This window comes from Phragmites australis, chromosome 8 (assembly GCF_958298935.1).
Source record: "Phragmites australis chromosome 8, lpPhrAust1.1, whole genome shotgun sequence".
NCBI classification, from domain to species: Eukaryota; Viridiplantae; Streptophyta; class Magnoliopsida; order Poales; family Poaceae; genus Phragmites; species Phragmites australis.
This window is the reverse complement of record NC_084928.1, coordinates 13,426,193-13,444,416: the sequence shown is the minus strand read 5'-3', so window position 1 is coordinate 13,444,416 and position 18,224 is coordinate 13,426,193. Positions and strand designations below refer to the sequence as shown.

The 18,224-nt window shown below is 41.2% G+C and overlaps 2 protein-coding genes and 1 pseudogene across 4 annotated transcripts; 2 read left to right on the top strand and 1 right to left on the bottom strand.

Annotated features, from left to right (window-relative positions):
- Nucleotides 1-9,146: 9,146 nt before the first annotated feature.
- On the top strand, nt 9,147-10,479 carry LOC133927607 (uncharacterized; annotated as a pseudogene).
- LOC133926663 (peroxidase 11-like) lies at nt 10,122-17,070 on the top strand. Of its 3 annotated transcripts, XM_062372686.1 has the most exons (7): nt 10,122-10,446; nt 12,941-13,205; nt 13,363-14,569; nt 14,655-15,432; nt 15,545-15,736; nt 16,075-16,240; nt 16,463-17,070. In XM_062372686.1, exons 4-7 carry the CDS (start codon nt 15,196-15,198, stop codon nt 16,873-16,875), a joined length of 1,008 nt encoding a protein of 335 aa, XP_062228670.1. In that variant the 5' UTR covers nt 10,122-10,446; nt 12,941-13,205; nt 13,363-14,569; nt 14,655-15,195; the 3' UTR covers nt 16,876-17,070. The 3 variants fall into 3 exon arrangements, with proteins under 3 accessions (XP_062228670.1, XP_062228669.1, XP_062228668.1); XM_062372685.1 differs by lacking the exons at nt 10,122-10,446; nt 12,941-13,205 and adding an exon at nt 11,956-12,094; XM_062372684.1 differs by lacking the exon at nt 10,122-10,446 and having other exon boundaries at nt 13,062-13,205; nt 13,358-14,569.
- Nucleotides 10,761-12,965, bottom strand: LOC133926662 (zinc finger protein HD1-like). The gene is made up of 2 exons (XM_062372683.1): nt 11,976-12,965; nt 10,761-11,264 (listed from the first exon to the last, which is right to left on the bottom strand). Exons 1-2 carry the CDS (start codon nt 12,792-12,794, stop codon nt 10,905-10,907), a joined length of 1,179 nt encoding a protein of 392 aa, XP_062228667.1. The 5' UTR covers nt 12,795-12,965; the 3' UTR covers nt 10,761-10,904.
- Nucleotides 17,071-18,224: the final 1,154 nt, after the last annotated feature.

Below are 18,224 nucleotides of genomic sequence, written 5' to 3'. Positions count from 1 at the left end.
ATTCGTCCCAAAACAGATCTTAACTTGAGGCGACAAAGATGGCTAGAGCTGATTAAGAAGTTCGATGTGGGAATCCATTACCACCCGAGAAGCAAACATGGTGGCAAATGCGTTAAGTCAGAAAGTATACAGTACCACAACTATGTTACAAGAAATAGAACCAACTCTGTGTGAAGAATTTTGGCGCCCTAACCTAGGTCTTGTTGCGGACTTAGGAGTATTATCCATGGAAGTGGAACTTACTGTGGATGAGGACATCTAGAAAGGATAGGTGGAAGATGAAAATATCAAAGGGATTAAATATAATATTAAAGCAGGCAAAGCCCCAAAGGTCTCAAAAGATGAGAAAAGCATGGTATGGTTTGGCAAGCGCATCTGTGTACCAGACCAAAAAAAGCTTAAGGAAACAATCTTAAGAGAAGCTTATTCCATTCACACAGGTAGTACCAAGTGTACCAGGATCTGAAGGACCGTTATTAATGACCTGGTATGAAGCGAGAAATTGCTAAGTGTGTGCAGGGTGTGATGTGTGAGAAAGCAAAACATTAGAAACCAACAGGATTGCTACCGCCCCTGAAGATACCAAAATGGAAGAAATTTGGATAGGTTTTATAGTGAGATTACCTCGTACCCAGTCAGGCTATGATTCAATATGGGTCAGTGTGGATCGTCTTATGAAGGTAGATCATTTCATCTCGGATAAAACAATCTATAAAGGAGATAAGTTAGCAAAGATGTATATAACCAGGATGGGGTGCTTACATGGAGTGCCAGAGATAATAGTATCGGATTGGGGGACCCAATTTACCTCAAGATTTTGGTAGCAACTTCATGAATCCTTGGACACGAAGTTGAATTTTAGCTCGGCGTATCATGGATAGACATAAGGAATAAACCAGATACTTGAGGATATGTTGCGAGCATGTGCCCTTCAAAATCATAACAGTTGGGATAAGAACTTGCCGTATGCAGAGTTTTCATGTAACAACAGTTATCAGTCCAGTTTACAGATGACCTCATTTGAGGCATTATATTGAAGGAAGTGTAAAACGCCTCTTCATTGGAGTGAGACTGGAAAGGGTCGAGTGTTGGACAGAGTATACTCAAGGAAGTAGAGGAACAAGATAGTCCAATCTAGACCGAAGAGTTATGCGAATATCTTACATCGCGGGTTAACCATCGAGGTAGGGGATTATGTGTATCTCAAGGTCTTGCCTTTAAGAAAACATCGTCGTTTTAAGGTTAGAGGCAAGTTGGCACCCAGGTACATTGGACTATTTAAAGTGAGTGCCAGATGTGAAGAGTGGCTTACCAATTGGAATTGTCACCCAGCTAGAAGATGCGCACAATGTGTTTCATATATCGTAGCTATAAGAAGTGTTTGCGAGTACTAGAGGAATAGTTACCCTAGAAGAAGTGGAACCGCAAGAGGAATTGACTTATTCAGAATACCCAGTCAAGATTTTGGAAACGGCAGAGTGAGTGAGTCGAAGGAAAATCAAGTGTATGTGTAAAGAACAGTGGAGTCACCATGCTAAAGGTGAAGCAACCACGGAACAAGACAAAGAGCTAAAGGTTGAGTACCCTTACCTATTTGGAGATCAACCTGAATCTCGGGGATGAGATTCCTTTAAGGGGGGGCTAGGTTTTGTAACAACCCAAAATTTAAAAAAAAAATCAAGAAAATAAAAACTTTTTCAAAGAAAGTAAAGGGGGTTTGAAAAACTAAATAAGAATCCTAAGTGTGTATTTGTACCTTTATGCATATACACATATAAGAGAGTATGTGTGCTATATGTATAAAATACATATATACATTGAAGGCTATTTTCATATAAAAGAATATTTATATACGCGTATATATTGGTTGATTATTTGTTTGATTCATTGCTTATGTGAGCTAATATAAGTATATGTGTTATATACACTGTATGTATACAAGTGTATATACATGAGAGAATAGAAGAGGAAAAAAAGAAAAGCTTTTAGAGTAAGAGGTCGAAACCCATCTCTTTCTCTCTTCTCTCCCTACTGTTCGGCCCACCCGGTCAAGCCAGCCTGAGCTGGCCTTCTTTTTCCCCTCTCCCCATCTGGGTCGGAGCCAGGCCATCGCACCTTTCTCTCTCTGGACTGCGCTCACACCTTGGCAAAGTGCTGATGCGCCCTTGCTGCAGCCCTCCCCGAGCCGCTGATGTTCGGGCCCCGCTGGTCGGATTCATCCCCAACCTAGAGACCTCTGCACTGCTGAAGTTCAACTCGTGCCGAGCGTCGCCGTGCAAATCCGCGTCCAATGCAAGCAAGAGTCCATCTAGAAGCTCTTCGTTTAAACAAGAGATCGAGTTCGGTATCAAGCCACTGCTGTTTCCAAATCAAGTAGGGATAGAGATTGGGGAGTCACCTACCTATATATATGCGACCCTACCTATGCTCCAGAGCACCCCAACCTCTTCCTCTCACTCTCATCGAGAGGCCTCTGCTTGTCACCGAAACCTACCGCCCACCTCGCTCTGCTGCTAGCCCTCCACAGCCATCACCGACGACGATGTGCCTTATAGTCGAGTTCGCAGTGAGCCCCTGGTGCTGATCCACCACTCGCCGTTGACTGCAGTCCACCGGAGTGCCATCTCTGCCTATGCCAGCGAGTTGCCGTTGTTGTTCATCGCCGCCAGTCCAACTTACCGCCTCCCTGAAGATGTTGATGCCCTAGGTGAGTTTGTCTCTCTCTCTCTCTCTTGTGATACTTTTCTGCCACTCACCGTCACCACTGGCGAGCCGGAGCTCAATTCCGGTGAAACTCCGACCGAGCGCCACTGCTCCCGAGCTTCCACCGCCGTTGGACATTTCTCTCTGGCTGCCATCAATCCGAGCTGTTAGATCAAAAACCAGTGGCCACGATTAGATCTTCTACTTACCCCTTCAGCACCCAATCCCGATCCGCCATGTGGCCAACATGATCCCAGTCAGCCTTTTGCCACATCATTAAGCCGAGTCATCCAACCAAGTCGGTCGTTTCGATGATGTGTCGTGCCACGTCAGCTGTTATGGGTCAGGCCTAACCAATTAATTTGCTACTCTCAACATAGTGTAGACCAGGCAAAAGAGCGGTGAATTGACGATATATTGGGATCCGAAAGGCACAAGAGGGGGCTTCCATTGTTGAGGTAGAATCACGCGGTAGTGAAATCTTAGCGGGTATACATGTGCTGAGAGGTGCATTGTAAAGGCTTTGTAGTGATTTCCTAGCCACACACCTTATGTAGTGTGCAATGTGCCTGATCAGCACAGGCAAAATAGAGATTTAAGCACCTGCTTGTGGGTGATAAAATCACGACTTATGGGTAAAGTACAACCTTTACAGAGTTTAAACTGAATATTCAACCGTTCTCATAGTCATGAGCGGCATAGAAAACCTACCATGATTATAACTTGATGGTTTAATTAGTGTGGTCAACTGTGGTAGTGGGAATCATAGTTAAGGTATGGGTCAATCATGATGGTGGGAATCGTGGTTAAGGTGGTTGGTCAGTAGTTCAACTTTAGCGGTGGGAGCCATGGTTGAGGTGTTGGTTATTCAACCTTGGTGGTTAGAATCTTGGTTGAGATGGTCAGTTTGGTTAAGTCAAGATGGATGAAATCTTAAGGTGGCTTGTCATTCACTTAATTACTATTGCTTTTCAATCACTTTTAAAATAAATGATGTTTTCTGCAAAAGAGCCAAATTAGCCTTATCCTTGCAAAAGCCTTCATATGCATACACTTGCTATAATTAAACACTCGGTTGGAAAAGAGTTGGAAGACTTCGAGAAGGTGAAATCTAGGGAGGTGTTCCCCGTCGAATTCTTCATGTGGAGTTATCGGTGAAGATGAAGACTACTCTTAGGATCTGTTGCAGAGTTTTATTTGGTTCTTCGACCTTTGGAGGTCTTTTGTAAGATGTTTTGTCGATTAAGGTATGGATAGTGTAATGATTATGATCAGTGAAGTCACTATGTGTTGAGATTGATTCCTGGACTCAACACATAGATGAGTTTGGTTTGTTTCTTAGACCCGTTTTTACATCTGTCATCGTAATCCTCAATCTATGCATGTGGTTTATGGAGAAAAACATGTTATCACCAATTGCAAATGTTTATGTGAATGTGAATGTAATGAAGTACAAAATGTATTCTTGATAGAGGTACCTGGTTCTCCGGCACTAATGTAAGAAGGCCTCGACAAGCTTGTGTTGTGGTGCTATAGTGCTCACAACCTAAGTGTAAGATAGCTTGGACGATGTGTTGCCATAGTGCTCACCAGCACAAGTGTTAGATGGCTTGGAGAGGTGCCGCCATAATTCTCATAATGTGTTGTATGTAGTAGCGGGGGACCCATAGCCGTGAACATCTCTGAGATGTGTGGGCTTAAAGCAGTGGTCATTGTCATCGCGGAGGGGCAAGGGGGTCGAACAGAGGGCGTCTGAGCCAATCGAGTAGATGGGGGTCAATAAGCAACATCCTGAGTGGACCTACAAGTTAAATTTTTTATGATTTTCTATATCTTTTTCATATATCCTTTGGAATGCCCATGTGTGTCGAAGGTAGGGACATCTATCCAACTGTCTAGCTGCTTGACATTAGTACTAGCTTCTGCTAAGATCTGGTATGTGAGGTCCCTCCTTATCGCTTACGGATATATGACTCGTTTTATGAATAAAAATAAATGAATAAAATAGGAGAAAAATTAGCGAATAATCTACCCCTTGTTTTTCGAATCCATCTGAAATCAAATTACGGTATCACTCCTAATGTATTTATTCAGTGGCGCATCCCTATAAAACCTAAGTATAAAGAGTTACGACTATCACTAAAAAAACTATTTAACAGTTGCTCTACATTGCTCAAAAACTATATCTAATAACAATATAACTATCCTTATAAAATCCACCATGAACATTAAGATTAGAATAATTACCTCTTATACTAAAAGATTTGTCCTCTCCTCTCCCCTCCTCTCCTCTCTCTGTGTGAACTGAGGAAACGAGAATTGAGCATAGTACCTTGTGAGAGGCCGACCGCGTGCTTTGCAGCTCAACCTATATTTGCAATCTTTCAAAACGGACCATATATTTACTGTTTTTTATTTAAAATATGAAATTTTCTATTTATCTATCGACAGATTTTCTCCTCCAAAATATGTCTGATTTGTAGCCATATGATTTATTTTGAAATCTATACTTAGATGATTGACTAATATTGGATTTTTTTTAACCGAGTCTATATGTCACGCCCCGAATCCAGCAACGATTTGGAACTCAGCTACGCTTCTTAAATTTGTTTCTCTCGATTGCGGCGCCCTCCTCTATCCCACTCTCTCCCTGTTTACTGGCACGACTCAATCTCCAACCACTCGCGTCCCTCATCTCTCTCTCTCTCTCTCTCTCTCTCTCTCTCTCTCTCTCTCTCTCTCTCTCTCTCTCTCTCTCTCTCTTATCTTGTTAAAGCGAGGCAGAGGCAACGATTCTACTCTCCCTCGTCGGCACCGGATCACCTTATGTAATCGGTGAGTTCAAGGGGCGATTCAAATGATTTACTATGATTTGGATCTCGATCTACTCAATTTGATGCGTGATTCGGTTATTCTCCTTGGTGTTTTTTATTTTTCATCTACTTTAGGGTTTGATTCGGGCGGGAGAGGATTAAGTTCTAGATGAGCAATCAAGTTTTGCGCTTCATTTAGGTGAGTTCAAAAATGGATCGATGGTGTGTTTTTTGAGATGCACTTTTTTTATTCCATGGATGATTATGAAGTGTTGGACGGGCTGGAGTAGGGGAGGCAAGCAGAGAAATTGATCAACATCCATATCCAGTCTGTGAGGTGAGTATGTGAGCCGAGTTTATGTTATCTTGCCATAGATCTGAGTTCAAAATGGGTCGAGGTTGTGTTTTCTGATATGCACTTTTTGTTTTTTGATTCCATGGGTCAAAACCTTATTTGGATTTGCCCATGTGTGTTACACATTCGGCCATGTGTGTTAGGTCTGGATTCAGATCTATTGGGTTAGGGTTTACATAGTCTCTTGTATGGATTTTTATGTGGTGCTGTAGTTTGTAATTATGAATAGGTTGACATAGTTTCCTGTATGGATGTCTATATGTGGTGCGGTAGTTTGTGTTTTTCATTGAATCTCGACTATGTTTTTTAATAGAAATATACATTTACTGGTAGAAAAATGGATACTAGGTAAGTTTACTAAAAATGTGCCAGTACATTTGTTTTTTAAGCATTGCTGATATAACATGTAATGGGTATATATATGTGTTATGTGCTTTATTGTTTTCTTGTGCTCACAGATTACAAATGTACTGTTTTTAACCATTGTTGATATGACATGTAATGGGTATATCTGTTGTCCGAGTCTTGATCTGTTTCTTTTTCTTCTTTTTTTGCTGGTTATTCTGTTATGGTTAGGGTTTGAATGAGATTTTTTTAAAATTCAAGGCTTCATGTGTGGAATCTATGGTTTTTTTTAATTGTGTTTGTTGTGTTTTTGATATGTTTTCGCTGTGATTCTAGGGGCTATGGTTTTGGGAAGTGTTGATTCAAGGAGCCTGTTAGGGGAATCAAATATGTATTTTTTCCCCAAAATTTTTGTTCTGGATGGTATGTATGTCAATCAATTGATTAGTCTTCTGACTCATGAACCAACCATTCTATGTGTTTGTGTTTCCATTGATTGGCCCTGGCTCGCTCATGACATGATGATGCAGATCTAGAGTTTTTCATTTGGACCATTTCAGGTGAGTGTTAATATTCTCTTTTTGATGAGCATTTGTTTTTCTCAGTGCTGTCCATGCTATTTATGTCTGTTCATTTGGTTGTGAAATAAGTTTTACTTGTGATGAGATGACCTATGCTTTGAGTTTTTTTAGCTCACATTGCTATGATCTAGGTGTTACATGGTTGAATAATACATTGTTCTGAATTATACATATGTTACTATCTGAGCTTGTGCATGCACATTTGTGCTCTGAAAAGTTTCATGTGTGCTTATGAACTATGTTGTTAGGAATGTTTTTTAGCTGGCATGGATATGATCTACGTGTTACATGTGTTGTGGATAATACATTGATTTGAATTATTCATATTTACTATATGAGCATTGTGCATGCACATTTGCGCTTATGAAAAGTTTTCATGTGTGATTTATGAGCTCTGTTGTTAGAAATGTTTTATTAAAGTTGAGTTTGCAGGCATAGGTAATGTGTAATTTTTTTTACATCGTTTCTTGTTTTCACATGCATCAATATATATCTTAGTGGAGAATTCCCCTGAAAATAATATTAACTCAAATTAAATTACAGTCGAACTAAAATTTCTCTAAATTGATGTTTTTGCTGTAATTTGCTGTTACATAATTTTTTCTCATATAAATCAGATTCTGCTTATACCCTTCTGTTACATAATTTTTTTCTATCTATTTATGTATGTATATATGTGTGTTGTGTTTATGACCTTCTGTTTCTTTATGTCCCTCTGTCCCTCTTATATATTTCTATCTTCTTTGTTTACTCTCTTTCTTTCTCTATTTATGTATTTCTCTCCATATCTGTGTCTATTTATGTAATTGTGTAATTGTGTATTTCTATCTTTCTCTATTTATGTAATTGTGTATCTCTATTTATGTATTTCTCTTCTCTTCTCTCTATGTATGTATGTCTTTCTATCTATTTATGTATGTATCTATGTGTATGTTGTGTTTATACCCTTCTGTTTCTTTATATCTCTTTGTCCCTCTTATATGTTTCTATCTTCTTTGTTTACTCTCTTTTTTTCTCTATTTATGTATTTGTCTCCATATCTGTATCTCCCTATCTCTCTTTAGAATCATATATGTTTCTATTTTTTTCTCTATAATTTATGTATATCACTTTCTCTATCTGTATATTTCTATATATTTCTCTATTTCTATAAAGATATATATATCTATGCTTATATTTATGCTTTTCTCTCTGTATTTCTATATGTCTCTCTCTGTGTATCCTTCTCTGTATGTATGTTTATCATTGTCTCTGTATTTCTCTCTTTATCCTTCTCTCTCTTTATTTCTATACCCCTCTCTCTTTCTCTTTCTCTTTCTCTATGTGTGTCTCTATTTGCATCTCTCTCTCTATGCCTTTCTTTCTCTCTTTTTATGTGTGTATATATATATGTATGTATGTATGATTCTTTCTCTCTATCTGTTTTTATCTTTCTCTATTTTTTATGTCTATCTCTATCTGTTTTTATCTTTCTCTATTTGTATGTCTCTCTCTATCTGTATTTCTATATTTCTATGTCTATTTTTGTATTTATCTGTATATGTACATATATATATATACTTATTTGCTTTATGTATATTTGCATGTATGTATGTGCACCTATATATGGTTATCTGCTTTATCTCTTTATTTCTCTCTCTATATGTTTATGTTCTGATGGCCAAATCACTCTATCTCCCTCTCTGTTTCTTTCTTCTTCTTTTCCTTTTCTTTACATTTATATATGTTTCTATATTTTTATTTCTCTCTATTTGTATACAATTCTATCTTTATTGATCTCCATCTAATTTCTCTTTTATTCGTGTATGTGTGTGTTTGTGTTTTTTTTTATGTTGGTCTGTTTGATTGGGTTATTTTTAGGTGCAGGCATGTTTTGCGATAAATCCTGATTGCTGAACAGATTTTGCATTGGTGCTTTTTTTGCATGATTGTTATGTTATATGGTAGTGTTATGTTATATCTTTTTGTCTGTTGTAGGTCTCTAATATGGTGTTGTATACAACTTTTTTATTGGGGTGGTGAATTAGCAACTTACAAGTTGCACCTGTGTTACAACCTCAATAAGGAAATACGACGATAGGGATGAATTACTCTGGTGTTCGTTTTGGTTAGGTGAGTGCTTGCTGAATTTTTTGTTGGATCGTGCAACCATGGTGAGTTTGTTTTATTCCCATAGCATTGTCTATGTTTTTTTTATGGTGCTTGTGTTTTATGTATAAAGGGAGTGAACTAGTTAGCACTGAGTTTTTGGGTGTTTCTATACGTTTTTTTTTCTTGAAATAGTTACTCTGTTGCAATGTTTTAATCTTTTGTCTTTTCCTTCTATTTTGCACTAGAACATGTAAGAAAATGGCTAATGGCGAGGACATCCAGCCCCTTGTATGTGACAATGGAACTGGCATGGTCAAGGTTCGTAGCGCTCATTCCTATTTCTTCATAATCAGTAATCTTTTTTTTAATTTAATCACACATATCCCTGCAATTTATTGGCAGGTTGGTTTTGATGGGGATGATGCGCCAAGGGCTATCTTCCCAAGTATTGCCGGGCGCCCCCATCACACTGGTGTGATTGTTGGTATGGGATAGAGGGATGCATATGTTGGTGATGAGGTCCAAACCAAGAGGGTATGCTGACCTTAAAGTGTCCAATCGAGTACGGTATTGTTAGCAACTAGGATGATATGGAGAAGATCTAGCACCGCACATTCTACAATGAACTCCATGTTGCACTTGAGGAGCACCTTGTGTTACTGACTCAAGCACCACTCAACCCCAAGACTAATAGGGAGCAGATGATCCAAATCATGTTTGAGACCTTAAATATTCCTGCCATGGATGTTGCCATCCAGGCTATGCTATCCTTGCATACCAGTGAACGTACAACTGGCAATAATCTATTCATATGGTGGTCGAAATTCATTAAGAGGTTTACTTTTTCTATCTTAGTTATGGATTGGTATTTTTTTTCCAGATATTGTATTGAAATCTGGTGATGGTGTCGGTCACACCGTGCCAATCTATGAGATTTTTTATGTAACGTTGACCTGTATGAATGTAACGATGTTTGTTGGACTTTTTTTGTTACTATGTTTTTGGTTTTGGTCTTTTTGCAGTCGTACTGGTACTGGGCTGCTATGCCGACCTGTTCTGGACAAATGGATGCCAATTCGTATTTTATTTATTAGACTTTAAGTGTTTAAAATTAACAGAATACATGATAATTGTTGATTGGTTTAAAATCCGATAGGTTTTGACCAACAAAATCTGTTGACATATATATAGACAGACACTTAAAATATATAAAAATAAAAATTCGAGAGGTTCGCACCACATAGACTAGCCCAGCTGAAGAAGAGGCTCGCACCACGCCGGCGGGCGGTGCGCGCGTGGCGCCGCGGCGCTCGCGGAGGCGCTGCAGATCCCCGCTGAGCAGGTGGCGCTGGCATTCGGGACGCTCGCCGCAGTGCTCCCAGCCGAGGACCCCGCGTTCGGCAAGGACGGCGCAGGGGAGGCCGACCACCGCCTCCTCTTCATCCAGACCTACAAGCGCCTCGTGCCGCGCGGCCACAAGGACTTGCTCGCCGTCACGGACGTGTGGCCGTCCACCTCAGCCTTCGACAGATACTTCTCCGCGCTCTCCCCGATCCAGGTCAGGTCCCGATCGTACCCTCCCGGGTGCTAGTTGGATATCTCCCTTGCTCGACAGCCCGTGGCATCCCGCATCCGTTATGATTAGCGTGTGTTGGATTGGAAAGCAACAGAGTGATTCGTTCGGATTACTTTGATTGGAATAAATTAGTATTTAGCCACCGGACCTTCCTTCGCTTCCTGGCTCCGCCACTGATTATGTGCATATACATTCCCAATTCCATGTTATTATACTGCTCTTTGTTCACTTCAAAATGTTTAGGTGACTGAGCAAGTACTAACAACATATACCTGCTAGCTGCAATTACAAAGAAAAAGTTAAATGCTAAGATACTTGATCAATTAAGTTTTAAACGATACAATATTATTCAAAGCATCGATTTCCTAGAACTACTTCCACTGGACCTTATCACTCTGGTAAATACATATGCCTAAAAGCTAACGTCTCATCATGTTCCTTCAGAACCATGGAACAGTACCGTAGCTACCATCAGATAGAGCTGCAGTTGAAAACATCTGGTCCACTTCGACTTCCATATCTGATCTTTTGGCGAAGCGGCCCTTGATCCTTGGCCGTGCTTCTGCATATGTCTTCCTTGTCGCATATCTTATGGTCTTCTCAAATTTTCTATTCTTCTTCTTCGCCCTGTACCTGAGGACCCTGGTCTCTCGGTCCATGGTGCTGAAGTGAAGTGGCATCTGAAGTGAAGAGCCTGAGAACAGATTGATGGCTCCAGCAGGTGTCAGGATGCTGGGGTTTGTCATGTCTGTTGCCATGTTGTCTGGTACTATACCCACCTCCATTGATGAGAAAGATATCTGAGATGGAATCAGTAAATGGTCACTGAAATATGCGAATCATAAGGAGATTGCAGGTGTCATAGACCCTGCAATGACACGGGAAAAGTTGCGTTCTTGTTTACTAGTGCAAAGTAAAAGACTAGAAGTAATGTAAATTCTACTAGATATCAAATAGCTAGCTGAGTCCCCATATATTTTTGGTCTGGCGATTGATGTGCATAAAGAAGCAGATAACATAGCATGTAGTTTGTAGATGATTCGACATGCATATGAAATGTGGTTTTCCATGGTGATCGATCTTTAGAAAGTAATTTGCCTAGAGATAACATGGATGTTCTATGCCTAATACTGCAGGAACCCATCAATAAATTTGCCTAGAGATTTTTTTTAAACTGTGCTTTGACAGCAGTAGAATCTTAATACGTTAAGGACATCTTGTTAGTTTCTTTTTTCAATGTCATAATTATCAGCCTAAGAGTTGTCTGCCTAGAAGAAGAAACAGTTGAAAGGGAAAGAAGTGCAAGAAAGTGAAGAAAACAGAGACTGCATTTTACTTTCACCAAATATTTTTCTTTTTTGTTGAGACCAGTTGATCTTACCTTTTTGGTAGACAAAATGTTTTTAATTGTAAATGATCTTAAATGGAGAGTAACATGCTATCCCAAACTTGTAGCGTTGACCCCAGAACAAACAAATGACATGTGACGGCATAGTAATAGATGAACTCACGCTGTTGCTGATGGAATCGGTGTAAGCACTGACCCCGGCAGTCATGGAAGCAGCCTGCTCTGCCCCTACAACTCCATAGCAACTCTGCTGCTGCTCGTTCGCCATCGAAACTTGTGAAGGTACCACGCACTCGCTTCCCTCCTTCTCTCCAAATTCTTTTTGCATAAGCTGCTCCTGCTGCTCTTGCTCCTGCTGCTCTTGCATTCCGTACTGCTCTGGGTTTTTTATGTGGTTGTCACAGTACGAATTGTACCCGACAAGATCAAAGTATTCATCCACCTCAGCAAAGAACATATTGTTGTTGCTGCTGATGTTGTTATTGTTGTTGTTGTTGCTACTGCAATTGTTATTGTCGGAATCCTTGCTGAGCAGCAGCCAGGAGTCCACATCCTCTTCCTTTTCCCCGAGGGCGGTGGTGGCAGCTGTTGCTTCAGCAAGCACAGAAGCAGCCGGAATGGCTGCGGCGGGGAGCGGAAGCATGGGCACGCGTTGGTGCCTCCCGGCGAGCGGGTTTGCAGAGTGCACCTGTGCGTCGCAGGTGGCGCACAGCGCTGCCGCGTCAGCGCGGCATGCCAGCACCGCGGGCATGCGCTCGCAGGCCTCGCAGACGCGCACGCGCTCATGGCGCGAGGCCACGCGGTTCGCGGTGTGCACCCGCGTGTCACAGGACGCGCACAGGTAGGCGGCGTCGGCGCGGCAGTACACCACGCTCGGCGCCGCATGACACCCGTCGCATGGTCTGGCCCATGGACAGCTTCTTTCTTCTCCTCCTCCTCCAACCTCCTGCTCGAAAACGTTGCCGCTGAAATTATAATTCATGAACGTAGAGACTTTGTAACTTGTAGACCATAAGAGAGTCCTAGAGAAGAAGGTAGTAGGGTACGTAGTATACTGTTCCCCTATATGTGGGTGTATATGTCTTCTCCTGTTCCTCTACCTCTCATGGCTCTTATGTTCTCTTGCAGTGCCTGTATGAGTATGGGGGGAAGTCACCAATGTCGGAAGTTCAGAGCAGAGTACTAATAGTAGGGTGTAAGGGGAATCCAGGGAGTGACACTTGCATCATTCTTTGGGGGCGATGAATGCTGTGTGCCTATCTTGTGGCTGGCTTTTGATCTTTGCTGCTTCATTGTTTTGTCCCAACGCCAATCCTCAGAGGTCAAGTCGTTTTCAGATAAAGATTTGATGCACTTTGGCAAGCCTAGAGAATTAGACGGCGTGTTCGTCCAGGTAAATCTGCTTGAGCAGTTTGTTGGAACTTTTAAGCGAAAGCAATACTCTGCATGTTTGTAAGCAAAAGGCTTGAATTTATGTTCCGAGTTATTGCCTCTTATGCTGTAGTCCTGATCTGTTTGTTCGTTGTTTCACATTTTCATTCGTAGTACAGGTCAGCTAGGCATTTGCTAAAGGAAATCCAAGGAGGTGGTGTATTCAATGGATCAAGGGAATTATCTGGTATGTCCTTTGATTGGCACTAGAGGATGCAATTGACATTCCTTGGACTGGGCTTAACCTAAAGGTAGAGAATTGGAAGCCATTGTGATATAAAGGATGCAAAGGGAGGGCGAGCAAGATGCTGCCACTCTTTATGCAGCGCTCTTTTGCTAAAGGGAAAGGGAGGGTGGGCTCTTTTGGATTCCAAAGCGTGAGGTTTTATGCCAGTCATTGCCACTCCCCCTTAGCCGTTGCGCCTTTTGGAACCTCAAGCGTAAGGTAGCAAGTGGAGATACACAGGAAAAGCTCCAAAGCGCCCCGCCATGTCACTAGATAGTTTCTTTGCTGCCATTCTGATCTGCAAATATCTAACGTGATGTGTAGTGGGGAAGTCAATTTACTGATGTGCTTCGATTATTTCAGCTATGAGGATTTGTTGCTTGAGCAGTTATTTGTTATCGCATCTGGCTCGTTCCATTTCTGTTGTAAACCAAGTTATATGTTACTTATTAACCATGTTACACCATTAAACGTGTCTCCATGGTTAGTTTTTCGTATCTGTTTTTTTCTGTACTAAGTTCTTAAGAAAGATATCCACTCCCGTTCCTGTTCTCTGTGAGTTGTTATGGAGTAGTATTTTGGAGAACTGGAGAAGCATACTTGGTTATAAGTAATTAAGTATTGCTGATGTCTGGTCAACACAGCAAGATACATGTTGTGTTGATATATTGAAGTGTAAATTTATTGTAGATTAACTCATAACTGCACTTGAAATTGCTTCATATTTATTCCTTTGGATGATAGGCATTTTTAAATGGTTAACAAAATATTTCCAGTTTGCACAGAATTTTCATCCAGGTGACTATCCTTACACAACAGTACACAAAATTATGCCCTCAACTATTGTTTTTTTTTTTGGAAAGGCATAGCCCCCTATTTTGAGAATCAATATTATTCCCTACTGATATTCTATTTATACAGCTAAAAGCACAATTTTTTTCCCACGTCAAAGCCATCTTTATTCCATTGCATGAGTGTGAGTATGTACAACAGTTCCGTAGAGGTGGTGATCGGTGAGATGCTAAGACTAAGCAACTGGAGAATGGATCCCACTATCCAGGAATTCTGGCAGATGGTGACTACTAAAGTAAATTCATTAGGTAAGGAGTCTGGGATACCATTTTTGGCTTTCAAACTTGGCATAGTCATCTTTCCAGAATTATTGATTTCTGTATTTTTTTGAAGGAAGAAATGTCATTATTTCTGCAAACAGTCTGATGGATACCAGATTCTAGCCCAACTACTTGTTTACATGGGAAGATGATCTAACAAAGGAACATGAGATTCTCCAGTAACACAAGCTAAATATAAGTGTTTAAGTAGCAATTTCTAATCTATCATGCATTCAACACCTGTTGGTCTGGATTTCTTTTGCCACAGTCAACACCTGGAGACATCCTAATGATTAAAAAACAGAAATAAGCCTACATGCAAGAAGAGTAGTTTGATGCCTCTGATATGCTCTAAAGATTTTCCAAGATTGGTGAACCCATAGCCACCAGACACTACAGAGTTTGACCCATTTGTTTTGCCCTAATAGAGATCCTTTCTTCTTGCTTATTCAACCAACCACATCATAGTTGGTTCATCTCCCTCTTTGACTCGTTTCTCTCAGTGCACCACGTAGCCTTGCTATAAAACCCATGCAGGGCAGGGGAAACTTGCCACAGAAACATCTAAATTACCTAGCTGCGAAGGATCAGCTAGAACTTGGTCAGAACTCAGGATGGCCACTGGCGTGTTGTGCTTCAGGGCGTTTGCCCTCTCCATGCTGGCCTGCCTTCTCCTGGCCGTGCCATCGCTGGTGGCACAGGACCCTTCGAAGCTAAGCCTGGGGTACTACTCCAAGACGTGCCCGAACGTAGAGCACGTCGTCCGGACGGAGATGGAGTGCGCGGTGCGCGCCGACACACGCAATGCTGCCCTGATGCTTCGCCTCCATTTCCATGACTGCTTCGTGCAGGTCAGCTCTCACTGTGCACGCTGGGTGCTTGAATTGGACTCAAGCCAATGCAACCATTGAGGAGCGGCACTGCAGCACTCTGACGAAGGTGCCTTCTGAACGGTTCTTGCAGGGCTGTGATGGATCGGTGCTGCTTGACGACACCGCGACGATGATCGGAGAGAAGCAGGCAGAGCAGAACGTCAACTCGCTGAAAGGCTTTGACCTGGTTGACAAGATCAAGGAGAAGCTGGAAGCTGAGTGCCCTGTAACCGTTTCCTGCGCTGACCTGCTCGCCATCGCAGCTAGGGACGCCGTTGTGCTGGTAAATCAGAACAGATCTTTGTTCAGTTTCCAGCGCTGTGGCTTGCATTAATGCAACATTTCATACATGCATAAGTTAGTCTTGCGTGTGACGCATGAACGCATTTTTTATTTTTGCTTCCAACAGTTTCACATAAGGCTTGTCGTTCGAAGAAATATGCAGACATTCATTTTCGAATAGTCTCAGCATACCATTGGAAATCCAAACATCTTGCTATTGCCTGATAATCGATATAGCTTGTTGACCCATTGGCATCTCGACTTCTCGAGCTTGCATGCAAATAAAGAGCAGTACACATCATGTATCCATGTTGCAGAACTAAAAACAATGTCTTGCAGGTAGGTGGGCCTTACTGGGACGTTCCAGTAGGAAGATTGGACTCCAAGAAGGCAAGCCTGGACCTCGCAAACAGCGACATCCCCACTGCTCAGCAGGGCCTCCTCACCCTTATTTCCAAGTTCTGGCAGAAGGGCCTTGATGCCACTGACATGGTGGCCCTTGTCGGTATGTTAATCTCGTTTAGCTGCCGCAGTTTTACATTCAAAATCACTAGTTCATTTTAGATCAACAATTCCTGCCAATGAGGTTCCATAAGAAATGGAGAATACTTGAACCATTTTTTGGTATTCAGGAATAATATGCATTGCAGTTATTTTTCACGATTTGACTGGCTACTCGGCTAGTTTTTCGAACACACTGGTAAATGTTCATCATGTGCATTTTAAGGCTCCCACACGATCGGATTCGCCCGGTGCGAGAACTTCCGGGACAGGATCTACGGCGACTTCGAGATGACCTCCAAGTACAACCCAGCGTCCGAATCCTACCTCAGCAAGCTGAAGGATGTCTGCCCCCTGGACGGCGGCAACGATAACATCAGCGCCATGGACAGCCACACCTCCGCGATATTCGACAATGCCTACTATGAGACGCTTATCAAGGGCGAGGGCCTCCTCAACTCCGACCAGGAGATGTGGTCCAGCGTTGTCGGCTACTCGACGGCCGACACCGTGAACAAGTACTGGGCTGACCTCGCCGCGTTCTTCAAGCAGTTCTCCGATTCCATGGTGAAGATGGGCAACATCACCAACCCCGCCGGTGGCGAGGTTAGGAGGAACTGCAGATTTGTCAACACATAGACTAGAGCAATCTTGAAGAAATCCGGTTCTTGCGCATGTTCTTTTGATGGTTGATGGTTTTTCGGAAAATAAAAAACGCTTTGCTGAAGCTATTGTACTAGCATATATGTTGTTTACTAGCGGGTCGTAACATATTTGTACAGACATTTAGCCAACTCATCTGTGATTAAAGGCATGTGAAAATAAATGACTTTTACTGACACAAAAGAGACCACTGTGAAAACCTATTATCACATATAGTTCACTTAGGAATCGTATGTGTTAATGATTTACACATATGGTTTCTTAAGCGGACCGCCTGTATAAATTAATTACTATAGGTGGTTCACTTAAAGAACTACCTGTGAAAATTAATTATTACAGACGGTTTCTTAAACAAACTGTATGTGGTAGTCAATTCTTGAATCGATATTTTTTTACCAAAAAAGGGAAAAAATATATCACCTGAGGAAACCTTGTTGTTGCAAGTCACAAGCCATGCTTTTTTTTTCACACTGTTTTTAGCCTTTGTGTTCGATAGGAACACAAACCTCCTTACCAACTCACCTATCAAGTATCTATGATAGAAACCAGATAAAATATCCTTTTAAACTTTTCTGCCGAAGCATTACAGTGATCCTGAGTAACTTCGGTAATACGGGTATAACTTTTACATATAGACTCCGATTTTGATGTTTTTTTACTCTACAGATTTTGATGTTTTTTTACTCTACGGATATCTACAGAAAAAGTTACACCCATTTCTCTCTTATTTTGTCAGGTTCGGTGATTTTTCGAGGCAAAAAATAGCTTGTAAGATTGAGTTTTCACTCTTGAAAGTTTCTACACCATTTTCGAAATACGAATTTGTGTCCATAGCCATCACCCCTTACATCAAACTTAAGCAAAAATGTATAATAGCTCCTATTATAATATTGCTGAGGTGATAAAAAATAAGAAAAAATAAAATAAAAATAAAAAAAATTGTGGCCATGCGGACGCTTGATGACACTTGATGCTATTGTTATCGCTGGTACTTCTGTAAGCCAAGTCTTATTGTTGATAGTGGGGGTCTTTTGTCTTCTTGTTGTTGATTTGGTTGGAGATGTTCAAGTTAGTAGTATTCTTTTTCTTCTTGTTGTTTTTACTTGCATGAATAGAACTTGTGGTAGCATATGTGATCGAAACTTATGTGTGAAACTTTAGCGGATTATTTAGACACCCAAATGATTTCTAATAAAAAAATTCAACTATAAAATTGTAGATCTCGATGAGCCTACAATTTTCATATAAAGTTTATCCCCATCCAAGTTTATATGAAAAAATTATGGATTTTTAAGATAATATATTATCCATTTTCAGAGGTGGTT

Bases quoted from the DNA above. Each gene is read 5' to 3' on its own strand.
- LOC133926662 (XM_062372683.1), bottom strand. From the start codon at position 12,794: ATGAATTATAATTTCAGCGGCAACGTTTTCGAGCAGGAGGTTGGAGGA. The intron at 11,265-11,975 runs GTGAGTTCATCT...ATTCCATCTCAG, and splicing joins CCGATTCCATCAGCAACAGC to ATATCTTTCTCATCAATGGA.
- LOC133926663 (XM_062372686.1), top strand. From the start codon at position 15,196: ATGGCCACTGGCGTGTTGTGCTTCAGGGCGTTTGCCCTCTCCATGCTG. The intron at 15,737-16,074 runs GTAAATCAGAAC...AATGTCTTGCAG, and splicing joins CTAGGGACGCCGTTGTGCTG to GTAGGTGGGCCTTACTGGGA. The intron at 16,241-16,462 runs GTATGTTAATCT...GTGCATTTTAAG, and splicing joins TGACATGGTGGCCCTTGTCG to GCTCCCACACGATCGGATTC.